Source organism: Epinephelus moara, chromosome 23 (assembly GCF_006386435.1).
Source record: "Epinephelus moara isolate mb chromosome 23, YSFRI_EMoa_1.0, whole genome shotgun sequence".
Taxonomy (NCBI): domain Eukaryota; kingdom Metazoa; phylum Chordata; class Actinopteri; order Perciformes; family Serranidae; genus Epinephelus; species Epinephelus moara.
Genome location: NC_065528.1, coordinates 15,324,640 through 15,344,091, shown reverse-complemented (window position 1 = coordinate 15,344,091; position 19,452 = coordinate 15,324,640). Strand labels below are relative to the sequence as shown.

The 19,452-nt window shown below is 41.7% G+C and overlaps 2 protein-coding genes across 4 annotated transcripts; both read left to right on the top strand.

Moving 5' to 3' along the window:
- The first annotated feature begins 453 nt into the window (after positions 1-453).
- On the top strand, positions 454-9,527 carry LOC126384887 (kit ligand-like). Of its 2 annotated transcripts, none has more exons than XM_050036259.1 (7): positions 454-592; positions 2,318-2,404; positions 2,551-2,607; positions 2,698-2,856; positions 2,985-3,144; positions 3,526-3,626; positions 5,797-9,527. In XM_050036259.1, exons 1-7 carry the CDS (start codon positions 581-583, stop codon positions 5,959-5,961), a joined length of 741 nt encoding a protein of 246 aa, XP_049892216.1. In that variant the 5' UTR covers positions 454-580; the 3' UTR covers positions 5,962-9,527. The 2 variants fall into 2 exon arrangements, with proteins under 2 accessions (XP_049892216.1, XP_049892215.1); XM_050036258.1 differs by having other exon boundaries at positions 2,318-2,425.
- A 182-nt stretch (positions 9,528-9,709) lies between these two features.
- On the top strand, positions 9,710-18,709 carry si:dkey-14d8.1 (zinc finger protein 184). Of its 2 annotated transcripts, none has more exons than XM_050036255.1 (7): positions 9,710-9,904; positions 13,133-13,341; positions 15,073-15,165; positions 15,308-15,397; positions 15,558-15,668; positions 16,441-16,564; positions 16,679-18,709. In XM_050036255.1, exons 1-7 carry the CDS (start codon positions 9,880-9,882, stop codon positions 18,352-18,354), a joined length of 2,328 nt encoding a protein of 775 aa, XP_049892212.1. In that variant the 5' UTR covers positions 9,710-9,879; the 3' UTR covers positions 18,355-18,709. The 2 variants fall into 2 exon arrangements, with proteins under 2 accessions (XP_049892212.1, XP_049892211.1); XM_050036254.1 differs by having other exon boundaries at positions 15,305-15,397.
- Positions 18,710-19,452: the final 743 nt, after the last annotated feature.

The following is a 19,452-nucleotide window of genomic DNA, read 5'->3' as shown; positions in this document are numbered from 1 at the left end:
ATATTATGCAAACATCTGCACACTCATTGAAGCAAATCAATAACAGCAAAAGTGTATTTGAGTGAATAAGCTTGGACACGATGAAAAAAAAAATACATATAAATAGATTTTAATAATAAAAAATGCTAAAATAATTAAACAAAGATCATGACTGAAAATGAGCCACTCTCACTGTGGGGCCCCGACAAGCTTTCTAACAGTAACAAAGACCTCTTATCTTTTTTTCACTTTCTAAACAACAGCTTGGGGAATAACCTTGACATATTCTAAGCGAAATATTCCCTCTAGAGAACAAGCGCCCACTTTCTCCTGACGAACAAATTGATCCGTGGGAGTTTATGGAAAAAGTCTCAGACAGCGTCAGTGTGTGACACAGTGACTCAGCCTGTAGGCGGCCTCTCCACCGCGTCAAAAAGACTTCACCACCAATCTGTCTGGAGGGAAAGCAGTCTGCCAGCCCCTCTTCAAGTTTCACTACACGCTCGGACATCACACACATACACACAATGAGCTCTGTCTTTGAACTGAAAACACTTGATTTCATGCACCGGATTTGAGCAGCCACGGATTCTTGCTCCATATGAGGAAGACAGTAAGTAGCAGATTTTTAGTTTCTTTCTGTTTCTCACTGTAGCTGTGTGTTGTAACAGAGGGAAGATTAATTCACTGAGGCAGCAAATTCCCACTTGTGTCTTGCTTGTTAAATAGCAGAATATTTGTATTAAGAGTGAAGCATTATCACATTTTTGTTTGTATATTCTTTGTGCCTTTTTAGCTTTATTCTTGCAATGAAATGTAATTGTGTGACATCAGATGTAACAAAATGACAAAGGATCTTAATGTGTTTCCACTCTACTTTTAAGTGAATTTTAATTTGTGGAGACTGTCATTCATTTTTAATTGTAAAAAAAAAAAGTGCACAAATTGTTAACTAAAATTATAAATACCACAATTAAATAATAGTCTTGTAGTATTTGAAATGGAGTTTAGTCTACAAAAAAAGTATGCACAATTAGGAAGTGACATCACTGTTGCATTAAGGGTATTTTAATGTGTTAAAAGGTCTTCTGTAAGTGCTCCGCATCCTTGCTGGTTCTACGCTCTTGTAAAAGGGAGCGAGGTGAAAGGGGCACATGGACACATATTGAGTGTTCATCATCTGCATACACTCCCTCGTGCTGCTGCAAAATGTTTTTATGAGAAAAAAGATTTCTTTGAGGCAAACCACATCCCTGCCTGTGACCCAGGCAGCTTTGAGCTCCTCACATGTTTTGCATTTAAAACCTTAACTCTGCAAGGGGTCATTACAGCTACTTATCACCTCTGGGGAAATTGGTCCTGTGTTGCAATGCGCTGAAGTGTGTGTGGGGTTTTTTTTTTATTATGACTATACGGGTAAAATGCATCCACTTTGAAATTAATTTGGAGTGCCGGTTAGGGCCATAGGTGCAGGGAACACATCCTCCCTTAATATCTAGAGCATGTGTCCCACCCACACTCCCCAAAAACAACATAAAAGTAGCAAATTAAGGACATTTACAACACAAATTAATGCACAAATTGGTGCATAAAAATCACCAGAATGCAGGAAGCTTTTGATACTTCAAATTTTCCAAACACCCCATTTCATGTGTGTCCCCCCAAAATGTTGAAACGAAACGTACGCCCCTGGTTAGGGCTGTGACTAACAGTTCTGTTCATTGTTTTCTTGAGTGGTCATTTGGATTTAACATTTGAGATGCTGCTTTACGATGACCAAAAACGAGTGTTAGATTTTCACTATGGTTGTAATTTTCTGTCGTTGGACTAATCAAATAATCGACCAATGGTTGCAGCTCTGCTTTGGATAAAAACTGGAGGAAATTGTGTATAATACCAAACTAATATGACGAAGTTGTTTTACTTTAAAAAAGCACTACATTAAATTGGATCGTCTTTTTGAAACATATATAATATATAGCATTTTATTACTGCATACAAGAGGCGTGTGTGTGTGTATGTGTGTACTGTTTTGTGTTCAACATAACAAGCCTCAAAGAGGAGACTCGAGAATTCATCTTTAAGATGTTTGATTCACATTTTTGATCCGAAAATGTGGGTGGAGAAAGCGATTGTGCTTCTTATACAAAGATTTGATCCTGGTACTACTGAGCACAGCACTGTGGGCGTAAAGTGTGGTTTCACGGGTCAGCTTCTAGGTGTACATGTGTTACTGGATTAATGTAAATTAGGGTGGTGCTAAAATGCAACAAAGCATCCTCAGACAAATTTACTGTGTCGTGTTTATGTGTTTTACTTGTTTTTTTCTGTCCCTTAGATCTTGAAAGCACCTTGTCTCCTCTTGAGTCTGTTCACAAATTTGAATCTCTGCTCTGGAAAATTTGGGACGCCGATAACTGATGATGTGAGCAAGCTGTCATTATTGGTGAGATGTCTGGGTGCTACAGGCTTGACATGTATCACATTCATGTAAAGAAACTGTCCCTGTGAGATCTTGTATCACTGATAGTATCTTGCAAAATCCTTTCTCTGTTATTATCTGCATTACAGAAGCAGAATATCCCCTCTGATTATGAGATTCCCATTAGTTACATTCCCAAAGAAGTGGTACGTATGAAGATGTAAAGGCAGATATTATGTGAGACAAATCTAATATTGAGCAAAGGATGATCATTTCTTTGGTACGTACGTCTCCAGGCTGGCACGTGCTGGGTGGTGTTGAATATCTATCCTTTGGAGCAAAGTCTGCGGAAGCTTGCCAACATGTTTGGTGCCATCTCCTCCAACAAAGAAAACATACTTGTCTTCATTGCGATGCTGAAGAGTCTACGCTTCACCTTTGACCATGAGGAACTGGTAAATAATCACGATGCAGCTCAGTCTTAGGATCGAGTGTGTAATATTTTGGAACATTCTGGGACTGTTTTGCACATTTAATTGCATGATTGAGTTATTTCGGGATTGCTTGTTGTCTGATCCCCCAGGAAACGGCGATGCAAGTCTTCCAGTGTCACTATCAGGAAGAGAGCTTAATGTCCGGAGTTTACTTTGACTACATCAAAGACGTCTTACACGCCGCCTCTCAAGGAACATCCGGCTTCTCGTGCAAGCCACCACCATGCCTTAATCCACATCAAACACCAGGTACAATCATTAATTTTTAATAGATGCCTCAACAACTAAAGCAGCTCAGTGGCCTATTAGTGGGCAGATATTGATTTGGGGTCAAGGACACACAGCTGGGGTTAGGAACCAGATATGTAACCTTGAACGCACAGCCAATACGGGTAATTAAAGGAATTATATGAGCATTAAAAGCAAGAATCATACAGACAGTACTTGTAAACGCCTAATGCCTTGACATCCCAATAGGGAGCCAAAGTGAGTATTTCTGAGTGACACATTCACCAGAATCCTCTCTACTAGTTCCATAAATAAACATCAAGAGGATTGGCGTACCCACTATCAGATTTCTAAGGCGTAACTGTGGTCTGTGAAATTTCCAATAATATTTCCTTCTTCCAGAAGGTCAAGAGGAGGGTCGTGAGTACAGCTGGTCGAAGAGAGCTCCCTTGCTTCTGGCTCTCATCCCCTTCACAGCTTGTGTTATTATCGTAGTGTGGCTGGTAAGTAACTGGACCGGCTCAGTGAATTTTTTTTTTTAGATAATCTATAGGAAGATACATACACAGGAAATTATAAGACATATCTGTAATATGATCACTTACCTGGCTGAATGGTTATATATTTATCAGGATAAACAACACACAGCCTGTTTATACCTGGTGTTAACGTGTATTTCGGTGATCTGAACACAAGTGGACAGCTGAGACACATCGCCATTCACACCTGTTTCTATCACGTGTCTGACCGCTTGTATTCAGATTTCTTAACTGCCTATGACACTTAGGCTAGAACGTCAAAGAGCCTGCAGTTATTATGTCCACACTCTCTTCTTCGATAGGGCAAAATGATGGACGGTCAGGCAAATCTTCGTCCAACTACAAAAGATATGTGGCCACCTCGCCAAGCGGTTTGACCGATTGGATCACAGTGTGTCTTGGTGGCTGTTTACACTTGTATCTAGCGCTGTCCACTTGTGAACCGATCACCCAAGATGCATGTTAATACCAGGCTGATAGGACTGCATTGCAAACTTTGGTGCATACACAACAAAGTTACCAGAGCGCATACCTCACAAGATAGCGCCCCCGTTTCTTCACGCATATTTACCTTTTCTAGGCATGACGCGCCCTACTCTACCTAACTCTGCATCTGATTGGCTTACCCTGACATTCGTAAAGCCTTTACAAACTGAGTCCATCGGAAAAAAAAATGTAACGCACAGAAACCTTGCACACTGATTCCAATGTTTTTTATTGTTTTATTAGTTGTGAAAATTCGCAGTACGTGACAAAATGAAAGGACACATTTCCTCTTTTGCCTCTCTCCACTGGAGTTACCTATCTGGCTGTCACCATTCTTCCCATGTCTTCCATTTGGCACCGCAGCTACATGAAGGGGCGGAACTGTCCTCCACATTCTATGTGTGGTCCACATCCTCCTCCTCTTCATCATCATCAATCGAATATTACCATGTGACCCGTTGAACGTGAGCTATCCGAGTCATTAAATGATTCTGTGCGCCCTGTTCCTCTGTCATGTCGAGGATGTGTCCCACCGCCATGTTTTCTTCGCAGACTCTTAGTCAAAGGTCTCTAAAAGCTTCTGAAGAGTGCGAAAAACGCAGACAATTGAATCTGTTCCGAACATTTTTATGACGGACGAAAGTTGAACGTTAGATCGTATACATTTTTAGACATTCGACAATTTCAGTGTGTGAAGGTCTTTATTCTAAACTAAACAAATCCAACCAACGAAGGCAACAAGTACTAGCCAATCAGAGGGAGAGTAGGGTGGGTCATGCCTTCGCTATTCTAGGAAACGCAACTGTGCAACCTACACTGCATGACGTGCCTTGACGTTCTCTATACTTTAGTTTATCATGCTAATTAGAATATGCTAGGACAAACATAGGCTACCTGCCAAACAGCCTGTTAGCAGTGTCATTGTTAGTGTGCTGATGTTAGCGCACAAAGCTGTTAGCATGACTGTAAACTCTTACTGAAAGACAGATTTTTTTTCATACAGCTTTCCTGCCGTTGTAAAAGCTCCTTTTTTGCTTCTTTATTGAGTATATTGGAACATAGTTATGACACTATTCAGGCAGATAATTGGGTGTATGTTTAAAAGGGCAATAATGTCAAACTCAAAAGGCGCACCACAATGAGCACTTATTGCAATTTCTAAGACTTTCAGCACGGCCTTCCGGCTCTTCATGAATGAAAAATTCAGCTGGGAGCCATTTCACAATTAGTTATTCAGAGAGGATGATATCGTGGGTGTACTGTATGTTATAGATTGCATATATTTGAAATTGTAGTGGTTCTCTTGGGTTTTGTAATATTGTAAAAACCTAAGTGCCCCCATCTAAAAATACCATCCTTGATAGTAAATGTTCCATCAGCTACACGGTCTCTTGTGCCTTCTGGTTTCTGTGGGTCAAAGCCTCCATGATAATGTGCCTTCATTTTCCTGACCACTTCCAGGAAGGCAATTCTTGTAAAGTTAACAAGTGCTCATCAAATATTCAGCAGTACTTTGAGGCTGTTATTACCTATGTAATGATTTCCGCTTTGGAGATTTATTAACTGCCTTTGTTCATCATAGAAAACAGGATATAAGACTGAACGCTGTTCAGATTGTAACTTTCTGTCTTCTCATTTTTATTTTTAGGTCAAGTCTAGGAGGCTTTTACCAGCGTGCAACACTGAAAATAGTCAAATGGCACCTTCTGACATGATCCCAACTGTGTCTATCTCCATCCCACTCCAAACACTCGCCCACGCTGCTGACACTCAGCCGGTGGGGGAGGCGATCCCTGAGCATGAGAGCGGATGAGGCGCGATTAATAGAAAAGGGAAATGTGGACCGCAGTTTAACAACGCACTCTCCAGGTTGTTCTGTTAGTGGCCAGAGGCTGCTGGATAAACGAGTGTTGTCTGACACTCTTCCTCTGCTTTCACTCATCTGAGTGCACGGACCCGAGCTACGAGAGAAAACTCACCTGCTGTGAAGGCAGGTGTGTCACAAAATTCCCCAGGCACGTCTAGCACTTAACCATCCAAAGAGGCTTTTTTGGATCCAGAGGAGGAACTCACTACACAATGGCTGGTTATGTGCCAAAATGGCTGGTGAAGTACATTAATTGTCTCGTCTTGGCCAGTGTTTAACAGCACTTGGCCAGCCCTCTCTGAGCAGACTGAGTTGAGTTTTCTTTTTCTTTCCTGCCACTCTGAACCGTTGCCATTCAGGGTGTTGCTATGCGATCAAACGTATCGCTGGAGCCTCGAATCAAAATGATCTCACAGGAAAATGTCATTTTATTCTGCGATGGACCTTTTCATCAATCTGTCGGCTGTGTCCTGGTGCTTACAGAGACTGTCCTTTCACTGCTGGTCTTATATTCTGACATCCACTGAAATGCACATATGCAAAGAAGTACATTCCTATCACCACTTCCTTTTGGTAATGCATCAGAAGTATTGTGCAAGTGCATCTACTGCAGCTTCTCTTTTACTTGTTGTTGACGTTATTCTGATCTGTGATCTGTCACAAATTGCAAACCTGCTAGTCACAAACAACACGCCAGGCGCTTCAACAAGCGTCCTACTTTGTGTATCAAAGATCTGACCAGATGGCAGATAGCCATCGCCAGAGGCACTTTGAATCCCGTCATTGTATTTCAAAGCTGTTGCCCAGTGATCTATAGCTGCTGCTCAGCCACAGTGAGTGTGTTTTTAATGCCTTATTCACTGAGTCAATCATGTTCAGTCATGAGAACATGACTCCCCGAGTGTGAGCGCTCTTGTGCTGTATGTGTCAGAGCGAGGGAGCGAGAGACAGGACAGGCAGGACGAGGGAAAGTGAGGGAGATAGGGATAGATAGATGGATGGACGGATGAGCTCAGTGAGAAGCATAAGGAAGGCTTGTTCTCGCCACAAAAGAACTGGCCGTAGGCTGGAGGAAATGCCAGTTACAAACACGACTGATGTCGGCAGATCCCTATGAATCAACAGGCGAAGAATCTTTCCAGACCGCAGGCTATGTAGCCTCATCTACAGAGGATGGTCAGTATTTCAATAACAGTTTTTGGTATTCGAATGATTTACTTCCACAACGCATCAATGAAATATGGGACGATACACCTTTATTAAAATATTTTCACTTTGTAGACAAGTGCTACAACTTTGGTGTTTTACTGTTTGTCTTGTGACCAATTTTTTTAAAATAATTTTCATTTTTGTATTTTTGTGAAATTGTGTATTTGTATCGTATGTGAGATATTTAAGTTATTTTGTTATGAGATAAACCACTTACAAAATGTAATGAACTTTTTCTACTATTGTAATATTGCAAATGAAAAATAGATAAATTTTAAGTCATGCATGCACTGGGGTTAGACAAAGTACTGTAAACATTCTGAGAACACACATTATACTCTCAAAGTAATTAAGGGTGCTTTCACACCTGGCCTGTTTGGTTCGGTTCAATCGGACTCAAGTTCGTTTGCCCCCTAAGTGTGGTTCGTTTGGGCATAACACTTGGGTACGCACCAAAACAACCGGACCGAGACCTTCTTGAAGAGGTGGTCTCGGTCCGGTTACAAACGAACTCTGGTGAGGTTTGTTTGTGGTGAGAATGTGTCCCGACCTTAACATGCACATTCAGCACATCCCTTGCATCAAAACATTGTTTTCTAGTTGGAGCCGCACCTCGTTTTCAAACTGTATGGTTTGACTAAAATGAACAATGACAGCAATATAGTCCACGATGAGCAGCGCTAAAATCACCCTGCGTAGTTGTCCCTCCATTGTGACATTAGAAAGTGTCACATTTATCTTGCAAGTGTACTCTTCTTCAACGTTTTGTTTACTTCCTGGATTTTTCTCACATGGAAATTCTGACCAATCACTGAGAGCAGCTTTCTCGCGCAAGGCATTTTATATTTGTAGTTCTTTATGAAATGTTGACATTGCTTTGTCTCGCCCCTGCAAATGGCCCATGAGCGAAATCATGTTGTCGATATTATATGTATGTTCTGTGACAATATATTGATACATCTTATTGTTGTTGGAAAAATGACGAAACGCCAAGACTGGATGCTTCCTTCAAGTCATTTTTATTTAAAGAATAAAATAACAGAACACAATACTGCTTCAAAAACATTGTAAGTTGACATAACACAGGCAACAAGGGGCTTGATGAAAGGCCTCCACTCTGGATTTTTGAAGTGACATATTTGGACTTATTCATACAGAGATCATACATTCATGCAGAACATTGTAAGGTCTACTCAGGCCTCCCTGACCTTTGATGTAATTTCAAAGATGATTCATGATGATTTTTTTTTTTTCATTGCCATGGTTACTGATTGCACAGATAACAATAGCATCAATGAGATGTTCTGGTGATTCAAGTTGTAATAATAAAACTGTTTGTTATGCAACAGAAGAAGCAATGCTTTTGAGCTGGATCTTGTTATATTGTAACTCTGTCACAGGGGAAACTACCCAAATTGAGAATATGTTATTTCCACGGTCAAGGAAAGCTTGATCAATAAAAGTGAACCCTCTTAAAGCCAGAAACAAGAGGTGTTAGTCTCAAGCTTGTGATGTCACATGGTTTAAAGTCTGGAGCTGCTATCTGACATTTCTTAACAATGCACTGCTGTGGAGTGGGCTGCAACAACACATATTTTAGCCACCTAAGGTGTACCCTATATTTCAATATTTGCTCCATTTTCCTATACAAACTAACCAATCAAGTCCGTGGTAGACCAGCAACTCAGTGCTGAGCTAAATGACTGTTTTTGCCAATGGAGTAAGGTGAGTTTGATGTAACAGTTTTAATTCCTCATTGGAAAACACTGTCTGACAGCAAAGTATAGCGGTGAAAATACACCTAAACTGATATTACTTTTTTACGGTGGGCCTTTTTTAGGTGGCTAAAAACAAACCAATTGCTCAGCACTGATTTTATCTGCATGACACAAGGATTTTCTACCCGGAAGTTACTGTTAAAACAAACACTGTGATTCGGTTTATAGACAATGAATGGGACCCTGCCATGGACCCATAGTGTTTGTTTTCTTTTTGATACCCAAATAACTTTATGCTATTGAAGCTCTCAGTGTCTCTATAACAGCTTTCCTTATTAGTCTATGGGGCAGCTCCAGACTTTATACCCGATGACATCATAAGTTTGAGTTTCAGCTCTCCAGTGTCTGGTTTTGGGTGAGAATTGTTCATGTTTGGGCTGTCTTAGATAATAGGAATAACATGTATGATTTTTCAAAATGGGCGTAGTTCCCCTTTAATATTTTAATTTGACATCTACAGTTTCACTATTAAACTAAATTTAGAGTAGAACAATAACTAGTAGTATAACTAAAAGTAGTAGAATAAGTGTAAGCACAAAAATATGACAATAAATTTATTAAAAAACATCATAAACAAAGTTATAACCATCATAATTCACAGAGACGACTGCTTTTCTGTCTGTTTTTTGGCTCGTACAATTCAAATTTTAAAGACCATGCTCTTATTTTGTATAGAAACATCCGCCGGAAACGCCGAGACTTTTGTTTTGGAAAGCAGCTATACTCCGGTCGCCATGATTCTTCCTGGCTTGACTGTCCGGAGAAAGACGGTTAAATACTTTTAAACGTTATATTTCGGGGCAAACTGCAACATTGCTTGTCTTTTCGTGTATTCGGTTGATTAACGTATGAATTAGCGACCCGCCCCGGGTACAGAATGGACAAACGGTCTGACACCGCAGGTAAGTTGCCAAGCTAACGTTAGCAAGCTAACAGTAGCTGCCGCCGAGAGCCGTGCTCACAAAATGAGGTCCAACGGAAGCCATCTGTTGCCGATAACTAGCTGTTTGCGTTTAATCGCAGGTTAACGTGCGTGTAGCTGAGTGTCTTCGGGTATTTTGGCGATGTTTGGTGGTTGGCTAGCTAATAAGCTTCAGCAGGGACAGCCCGGGCTGCTTAATTTCAAATTAAACCATCCCTCCATCCGGATGTCCTGCTCGGCCGCTGCATCGTGTCACAACAGCCACGATGACACCCACTAGGAGCATTAAACAGCCCTACTTAAAGTTTGAATCTAACTCGGATGCTGTTTGCCGCTCATTTTCTTCACCACTGAACATGCACACGCAAATGTGCACACGTCCAACCTCTTTGCAGCCTGTCTGCAGCTATTAGAGCGTGCCTTAGCACTGCAGCGCCCCCTACAGTGGCTGTTGGTTCCACCTGCTCAAGCTGGTGTGCTGTTGGTTAGTTTGTGTGGAACACACACCCACGGTTTACAAAGGTTCTTATCGTGATCACTGATAGAGGGGGAGATTTACGTTGTTAATGAAGGGCAGTTAGGTGAGTTACACTGCAGTGAGGCTGAAACACAAAGTCTAACTGGTCATTAAAAAGCTCAGTGTTACAACTATAAGGCCTTAAAAGTCATTAAATAGTCTTAAATTTGTGAGGTCTTAACGACTACAAACATTTTGTCTAATTTCATTTATCAATTCAACAAGTGAAGCCTTTCTATGTAAAAGTCCATATGTCTAATGTTACAGATATTTACTCTAATACTGTCATTTTACTTCATACATACCTGTTGGCAAAATGTAAATTGACTTAACTCACTCTAATAACCATATTCCTACATGTCACTTACCTCTGCACAAAACCACAAATATAGGCTACTACTTACCTGCGATGCTTTAATAAGTAAAACATGATTTGTCGAAAAATCTGTCTTAAATTTGGTTAAAATGTGTCTTGAACGGGTCTTTGAACTGTTTGACGCTTTAGTGTAAAATCTTAGAATAATTGGTAACATTTCTTTTTGAAAAATAACACTCATACACATTCACCACGTCCAATCAAAGGACAAATAAACAAGCTTTTTTCAAGGTAAACTAAATAGAAACGTTTACGATAATATACTGTATGTTCATCGTTTCGCGTGTGTACCACTAGAAATTTTGTCAACATCTGAAGTATTTCGGGGGTGTCCAGACTTTTCTGAATGGGGTCCAGATTAGGTAATGTGAAAATACCTTAAAGCCAGCTGCCTCTCGCATCATATTGGTTATCAAAAAAATCCCAGTAAGTCCAAGTAGTGAAAAGACAGACAGGCTACATGCTGTTTTAAATCGGTCCACAGGCTCCTTGTCTGCAGGGTGTCTGCAGGTCTCTAAGAGTCTTAAAAAGTCTTGAATTCAGTTTTTAAATATAAGGCCTTATAAGTCATTAAATAGTCTTAAATTGTAAATTGTGAGGTCTTAACTGCTACAAATATTTGATCTAAGATCTAAGATTTATCTTTGTTGTTGATCTCTTCTGCATGAAAGTCCACATTTCTGATATTACAAATCTTAACACCTACCACTGAAGCTAATACTGTCATTTTCATTCATACTTACATTTTGCAAAATGTAAACTAACCTAACTCACTCAATAACCATAAATACGTACCTCTCACCTTTATACTTACCTACAGTGCTTGAATAAGAAAAATATTATTTGTCCAAATATTAGTCTTAAATTTGGACAAAAATGATCATGACAAGGTCTGAAAAAAGTGTGTGATACCTGTTGACACCCTGGGGTGGACTTTGGACATGCCCGAAATATGTAGATTGTTAAACTTTTCCACTGGACCAAAAAAGTCATGTTTTATGTTACAGTGAACATTGGGCAAGATTGCACAGACTTTGGGGCAGCAGTAGCTCAGTCTATAGGGACTTGGGTTTGGAACCGGAGGGTCGCCAATTCAAGTCCCTGTCCAGACCAAATATGGAGTGTGGACTGGTAGCTGGTGAGGTGCCAGTTAGCTTCCTGAGCATTGCCAAGGTGCCCTTGAGCAAGGCACCGAACCCCCAACTGCTTAGGGCGCCTGTCCGTGGCAGCCCCCTTGCTCCGTCATCTCTCCATTTAATACATGTACAGGTCCCGTTTGTGCATGTGTGTGTGTTTAGGGCCTGTGTGTGTATGACAACAGAGGGAAAAATGATTTCCCCTCTAGGATTAATTAAGCAATATCACACGAGAGGGAGTGATGTTGTACTGTGATATCGTCACGGCTGTGATTCGGTCGTAGGCACGAGGACGCAGGCCGAGTGCCGAAGACAATCACAGCCGTGACGATATTGCTTTTATACAACAGTTCAACAGTTAAATAAGCAAGGCTGATTAAGAAATGTTGAAAAATGAGGACAAAATAGATAATTTAAGCATTTTATTTGTCTTCCGCCAACAAAAATAGTTCCCTCAGGACTCCGCTGTCACCGTTGCTATGTAACGCAGACATGGTGCGCCAGGCACTTACTCTTTATACACATTTATCTGCACGTTTCCATTAATTGTGCAGCCGGTGAAATAAGTCTCTGGTGACTGCATGGTGGACTGTCGCTTCACAGGCACAGCCGACTCTGCCTTCTGATCTGACAGTATGTTGCTTTTCTCCAAGTCATTGAGCTCCGCTGATGAAACACTGACAAACCTGGATGTGTGCTCAGATGGATTCAGCTTCTCCTCTCCCTCATCTTCCTCTGATGACCATTCATAGTTCAATTCAAAACTTATTTTAGGAAATAAATCCATATTTTTGGCTGTTTGACAGTGGATGAATTAATTAGCCTACAACGCAACTGCTGACCTAACTGACACTAACTGTCAGTTTTGATTTGATTATTGATTGTAATCAGCTGTCAGGCGGAGTGATACATACACAGTGAAATAACCGTGATGTTGTACTCCGATATCGTCATGGTTTTACTGTCTCTTGACCAATCAGATTGCAGGGCCGGAACTAACTGTTGTATAATAAAGTATATTTAAAAGGAAATAGGCCTATAAGAACTTATTTATTTAAAAAAAACTATAATACAGTGACATCAAAGACCTCTAGGCATGAAACTTAGCCAACTTAACATGAACATGCCGTTAAGTTTTATTACATTCTGACTCAATATTTGATGTTATTTTCCACACAGGTGTCGGAGGTTCCCTTTCCCTGTCCTCCCTTCGCTTGCTGTCTTCCCCTCTGCAGCTGACCTACTCCTACATATGGCAGGTCATACGGCAGAGAAATGTGAAGCACTACGGGAAAGTGGAGGAGTTTGTGACCATGGTGACGCAGACTGTTCCTGACCTCATAAGCTTCAAGCAGACTGCCCAGCTCATCTTGGGGTTGAGAGCCAGGGTGAGAGTTTGTCATCTATTGTGTGTGTGTGTGTGTGTGTGTGTGTGTGTGCGCGCGCGTGCATCAAAAAGCAGCAGATATCAAAAGACTGAATTTAGTCGCAACAGTCCTCCATCACACTGAGCCTGTGATTCGTGTGGCTTCTTAAAGGGCATTCAGTTCATAATATGTGCCCCTAAAGGTTTCTCAACATCAAAGCAGTTGTTCACATTATGTTGATGAACTCCATATGTCTCTTATTACAAACCAGACATCAAGAACAATAAAAGCATTTTAAACTATAGCTTCCATCCTTGTATCTATGTTGTTAACCTCATTCACTCTGCAGAAGTTGGGCCCTCAAAATTCTCATCTTTGATATTGTGTTTGAGAAAGAAATAAACTATTAGAGATGTCCCCACAAAGTTTTTTTGCCCGTGACCCCTATCCAAGTCATTTGATATTGAGTATCTGCAGATTCCAAGTCCCAGTCTCATACTTTAGTTTTCCTAGTTGTACACTTTAAGTTGCTACTTTAAAGTTATTAAAATCAGTCCAGTGTTTGGATGTCAGTTTTGGTTAATTGTGCTTCTGATAGCCCGACACCCATTAACCGGTTAATTTTTTTAAGAAGAAAAAAGCAAAATGATGTGGAATAAACAAGGCATTTTCTTTTAGTCTAGCACTGCATTTCAAATACCCATTTAGAGGTGGTGAAATTTTAATGTTTTCTAATGTAAATGTCTTTTTTATTTTGTGTGGGCTTAGCTGACAGACAGATAGCCACGTTAACATGCATAGTGGCCACTGCCCACCCTCCTGTCTCCACTGGTTAACTAACACCAGCCATGCCTGCTCTGGGCTCTTCAGCAATTATCGCCAGCAAATCACACCTGAGCAGACACGGTCCCTTTATTTCTAGTGCCGTCTACTGTAATCCTCCAACATTATAGCTCCAGTTAAACTGCGCATGTGTCATAGCCCATTACTCCCATAGGGTCAAAGACATTATCCCAGCCTTCACTGAAGAGCCTTGACCGGATGCTGGTGGTGCATTGTGCCGTAAATTGGAGAGTAGCATTTGTAACCGCTCAAAAATACTAATGGCAGTTTATCAGTTAATGGTTAACCACTGACATCCCTAATCCAACGTTTATGCTTGACAACTGAATGACTGCAAAAATCCCTGCATCCAAGCTGGTTCTTTTTGGGGGTTTTCTACAAAATAAGAAACCCTCTCATCAATCTTTTTGGCCTTGTCAGTCTCTCGAGGGACTTTCTATCTCCTTTAAAAAGTATCCTCCACTGTTTGTTGTGTTGGTGCAGCCTTTGCCTGAGTTTTGTCGTCTGTACGTATGCAGATTACATTGAAAAAACTCTTCCTGGCTTTTTGCTCATCATGCTTTTGTTGCACCGGCAGTGGAGCTGTTTGTCTGTCTTCCGAGCAGGGGCCTGGCCCCGTCCGCAGTGAAACACCATGAGGCATAAACAATAGCAAAATACAAAGGACTCTCACACTGAGCTGAATTTGAATTAGTACACATTAATTGCGTGAATAACATAACTTCAAGGTCTCACACTGCGTTTTTATGTCATTTATAATGTGTGGTGTTTCGCCCCAGGCTGGGGTCAGCACCTCCTCCCACACACACAGACACACACACGGAACATTTACTTAATTTTTATGTATGATATGGTTTGTGTTACGACTGTAATCCTGTCATGTTATGACTGTGTTTTCTCGCACTTTAGATCATTTTGGATTTGCTTCACAAAGACGGCCCACCAGATTTCAAGGCCATTCAAACTCTCATAAATAAGTTGAAGGTGTCTGCAGCTTCAGGGGTAAGAATGGAAAATTGTCCTCCTGAGAAACACACAGTTGTACCGTTTTTTAAACGGTGCTTGTGTTTATTTTGGATCCTAGACTCTAGAATCCTAAAGTGTGAAGTTAACCTGAGTTACAGTGTTTCCTGTATTATAGAAGGACTTAGAAGTGGAGAAATCTCAAACAAACTTCATGGTGCTGGTCCAGAGTCTGCTTAAAAATCCTGCTGAGAGGAAGCGCTTCTTCCAGGTATCCACATCTGTCTCAATGTGGTATTTGAGTTGTTGGGTGTCTTTTAAATAGACACTTGCTGTTGATTTAGATTTGGCAACATTAAAACATTATGTTAGAGTTAAATCCAAATATCAGTGTTTGGTCCTCACACTTTCAACATTTTCCCTCTCTGCAGGAAGTGTTCCCTGTTCAGTACGGCACAAAGTTCGATACAGCGCTGCAGGCTCTGACTGCAGGTCTGGTGTGCAAGCTGGAGCAGCTTCTCCCTGTACCAAATCTCTCCCAGGTATGCACATGCACTGTCACTGCATTTTGACATTTAATCTGGTGACAGCACGGTGGGCTGCTGATTGGAGACAGGAAGTAACTTTTTGTCGACTCCACTTCAGTGGCAAAATGCTTGAGAAAGGCACAGAGTTCCTCCCAGCTCCATGGGTTATTTCTAGTTTATCTTTATGGAACAGCCAAAGCAAAGACAGAATTTCTCTGTGGGTGATCAACAACACAACACATTACAGTACATTACATTAAAGTCTGTGTATCTCCTGACACTTAAGGCCTTATTGGAATGAAGCATCAAACCAGTAAGGTACCCCAACAGAGGGCGGACCAAAAATGGGGACGGTATGGAACGGTTCCATTGGTACCATCCACAACTTTTCACAGTGGAAATGGAAAAATGTGTACTGAGCTGAACTGAACTGTACTGCTCCGTGCAAACAGGGTTATACTGATGTATTGATTGATTGCGGTCCACATTTAACAACAGTGAAACTATATCAAAACATCTGTTTACAAACTCTCACACTCTCTCATTTATTCAGTCATATGCTCAGCACTGAGAGTTTGTAAATGGATGCTTTGATATAGTTCTACTGTTGGCAAAGGCTGTTGTCAATAAATCAATATGTAGCCTTTTCCATGGAGGCATGCGAGAAAGTTTTCTTCACGAATTCAAACTAACACGACACGACTTATTAATATACAAATAGTCATTTTGTGGGTGAAGTATTCTTTTAACTCATTCAGTGTTAACATTCACTGCCTCTCTACCTCAGCTCGGTGCCATGATCTCAGCAGACCCATCTGTCCTGGAGGCTTGCGGAGGCTTCATGCCCAGCAGCGGGGACATGAAGGCTCTCCTGCTGCACCAGCAGGCCAAGGGACTCCTTGGTGTTAAAGGTATATTTTAGGATCTTTGTAAGAGCATGTGATGAAACATAGTAAGAAAATCATTTTATAAAATCATTAAATACAGTAAAAATGAATCTGACAAAGCCTTCTCCATTTGTGCAGCAACCATCTCGTCCTCAGTGGGCGACTGTGTGTTCGCCTCACTAGCCTTCCGGCCCAAACCAGCCGAACCACCACAGCCACCGCCAGAATCACCAAAGCGGTTAGAGGTCACCGTCAACGAATCAAGCCCAGCCTCACTCAGTGACGCTGAAGACTTGGGAGTGATGTCAGATGACTCTGACAGCCCAGCAGACGCTGCTACTGGACCACAGGGGAGAGGGCGATACAGTCTTAAAACAGCTGATGGCAGTGCCGACAAGGAAAAGAGTGTCGCAGCAACAGCTCAGAGGGAGAATGTGCTACAAGAGAAGAGCTGCGAGGAGGAACAGCCTGCCACAACTCAACTGAGCGAAGGGGAAAATGCAGCACCAAATAAACCAGAACCACAGCCGCTTCCTTTGAAATCCATCCCTTTCCGGGTAGTTCAAATGCCGATCAAAACTGCTTCCACCATACAGAACGCAGGAACAAAAGATGGCCAAAAGCCCCAGACTCAGCGAGTCACACTGCATCAGTGGGTGTCACAGATAGCCACTAACTCGCTATCACTCCCAGCCCTGCCACCACTTCCTCCACCCAGGTTGACTGCAGGGGAATACACGAAGCCGAGTATAAGAAGAAAAAAGCAAATCAGACCTCCAGCTGACAGATTCACCTGCCCCGTGTGCGACAAGACCTTCCCTTATCAGTCCAAGCTAATGGATCATGAGCGCATTCACACAGGAGAGAAGCCGTTTGTGTGCACAGCGTGCAACAAAGGCTTCAGAACACAGGCGTTCCTCAACAACCATCTGAAGACCCACAGCACCATGCGTCCTTACGCCTGCGGCCAGTGCGGGAAGTGTTTCGTCAAATTGCAGAGCTTGACGAAGCACATGCTGGCCCACAGCGGCCAAAAGCCCTTCTACTGCGACATCTGCAACAAGGGCTTCACACAGTCCACCTACTTCAAAAGACACATGGAGTGCCACACGAGCCAGATGACGTTCCCCTGCAAGCACTGCAACAAAAGCTTCCCAACAGCCTTCAAGCTGTCGAACCACGAACGCTGGCACACCAGAGACCGCCCTCACATGTGCGAGCGCTGCGGGAAGAGATTCCTTGTCCCCAGCTTATTGAAGAGACACATGGGCTACCACATCGGCGACCGCCAGTATCTCTGCTCCCAGTGCGGGAAGACCTTCGTCTATTTGTCTGACCTGAAGAGGCACCAGCAAGACCATGTGCCCAAAGCGAAGATCCCGTGCCCCATTTGCCAAAAGAAGTTCTCCAGCAAGTACTGCCTGAGGGTTCACCTAAGGATCCACACCAGGGAGAGGCCCTACCGGTGCTCCATATGCGAAAAGACCTTCACCCAGGTCGGGAATCTGAAGGTCCACATAAGGCTACACACCAACGAGCGCCCGTTCAGCTGCGACGTGTGCGGCAAGACCTACAAGTTGGCGTCACATCTGAACGTCCACAAAAGGACTCACACGTGCAAGAAGCCCTGGACGTGCGACACGTGCGGGAAAGGATTCTCAGTCCCCGGCCTTTTGAAAAAGCACGAGCAGATGCACACGAGGGAGGCTAACCCCGACTTCTCCGGTAAACGGAGACACAGGGGTAAGCACAAGAAGCACTCCCTCAAGAGGAAGTATGATGAGGAAGATGAGGGTAGCGGCGACGATTATTAATCAAGGAAACATATTTTGTATTAAATAAAGATGCTCTGATTAGCGGTGTTAGGGCTGATGCTAATCACTGATTCAATTATAGTTAGCTAATTTGGATAGCTACTGCATTACTGACCCTTTGAACCATGTCATTTTCAATTCTGTGGTGGAGATCATGTCACCATGACGGAGCATCCCAACTAACAAAGCCCACTGTTTTACTGTACATCAGTTTTTCCATATAATGAGGTGATGCGACAAAATTAGTTTAGGAAATGAGGTCACCCTAAGCGGTCACATCCTGAGAGGTGTAAGGTGTAATCAGTAGAGCAGTTTTGGTGATCATCTCATAAAAAAAAAGAAAAAAAAAAAAGAATCTACTATAGGTTTAAATTTTCCAAATATACTACCTGAATGTAGTGAACATTTAAAAAACCATGTAAACAATACAATAAAAATATTTCAGTGCATGTGATCATTTGTCTGCTATGTAATGAAATGTCGTAGTGTCCCTAGGAAACATTTTAATCTTTGTTACTGTATCTTTGTGGCAATGTAGAGATCCAAAACTACTTTTACCACACGCTTTTTTATGTAACCCTGAACTGTAAACACTGCAACTACACTGCTTTTGTTTTAGAGTGACAATAGGCTCATTTGTGTTTATTAGGATTTCATTTTTTTCCCAGCAGTAGATGCAGTGTTGTTGCTCCGATGGTGTTGAACTAACCTAAAATATGAGAATTTTAATTTAACTTGAGCACAATACATTATGCAGTTGTGTGCTGTAAATCTCCTCTCTCATATTACTTATCATATTGTGAGCAGCCATGTATACATGCCATTAAGCTGTTATATAATATTCCTTTTGGTTTTTTGATGTTTTGCAGAAAAATAAATGCACATGGAAAATGGCTGTTGTCTTACTGGCTTTTTATCATGAGCCCCAGAATCAGACCTAATAAAGGGTTTGGTCAGTGATAGCTTTACGTAGACATTTTAAGCCGTTAAAAGTAGATGTTCATGTCGGAAACGATGCCATTTTTCGTGGTAGTTGTATCCGTTTAACTATTAATAACGTGTATTTGGCGAAACCAGTACAACATAAAATAGCCCATT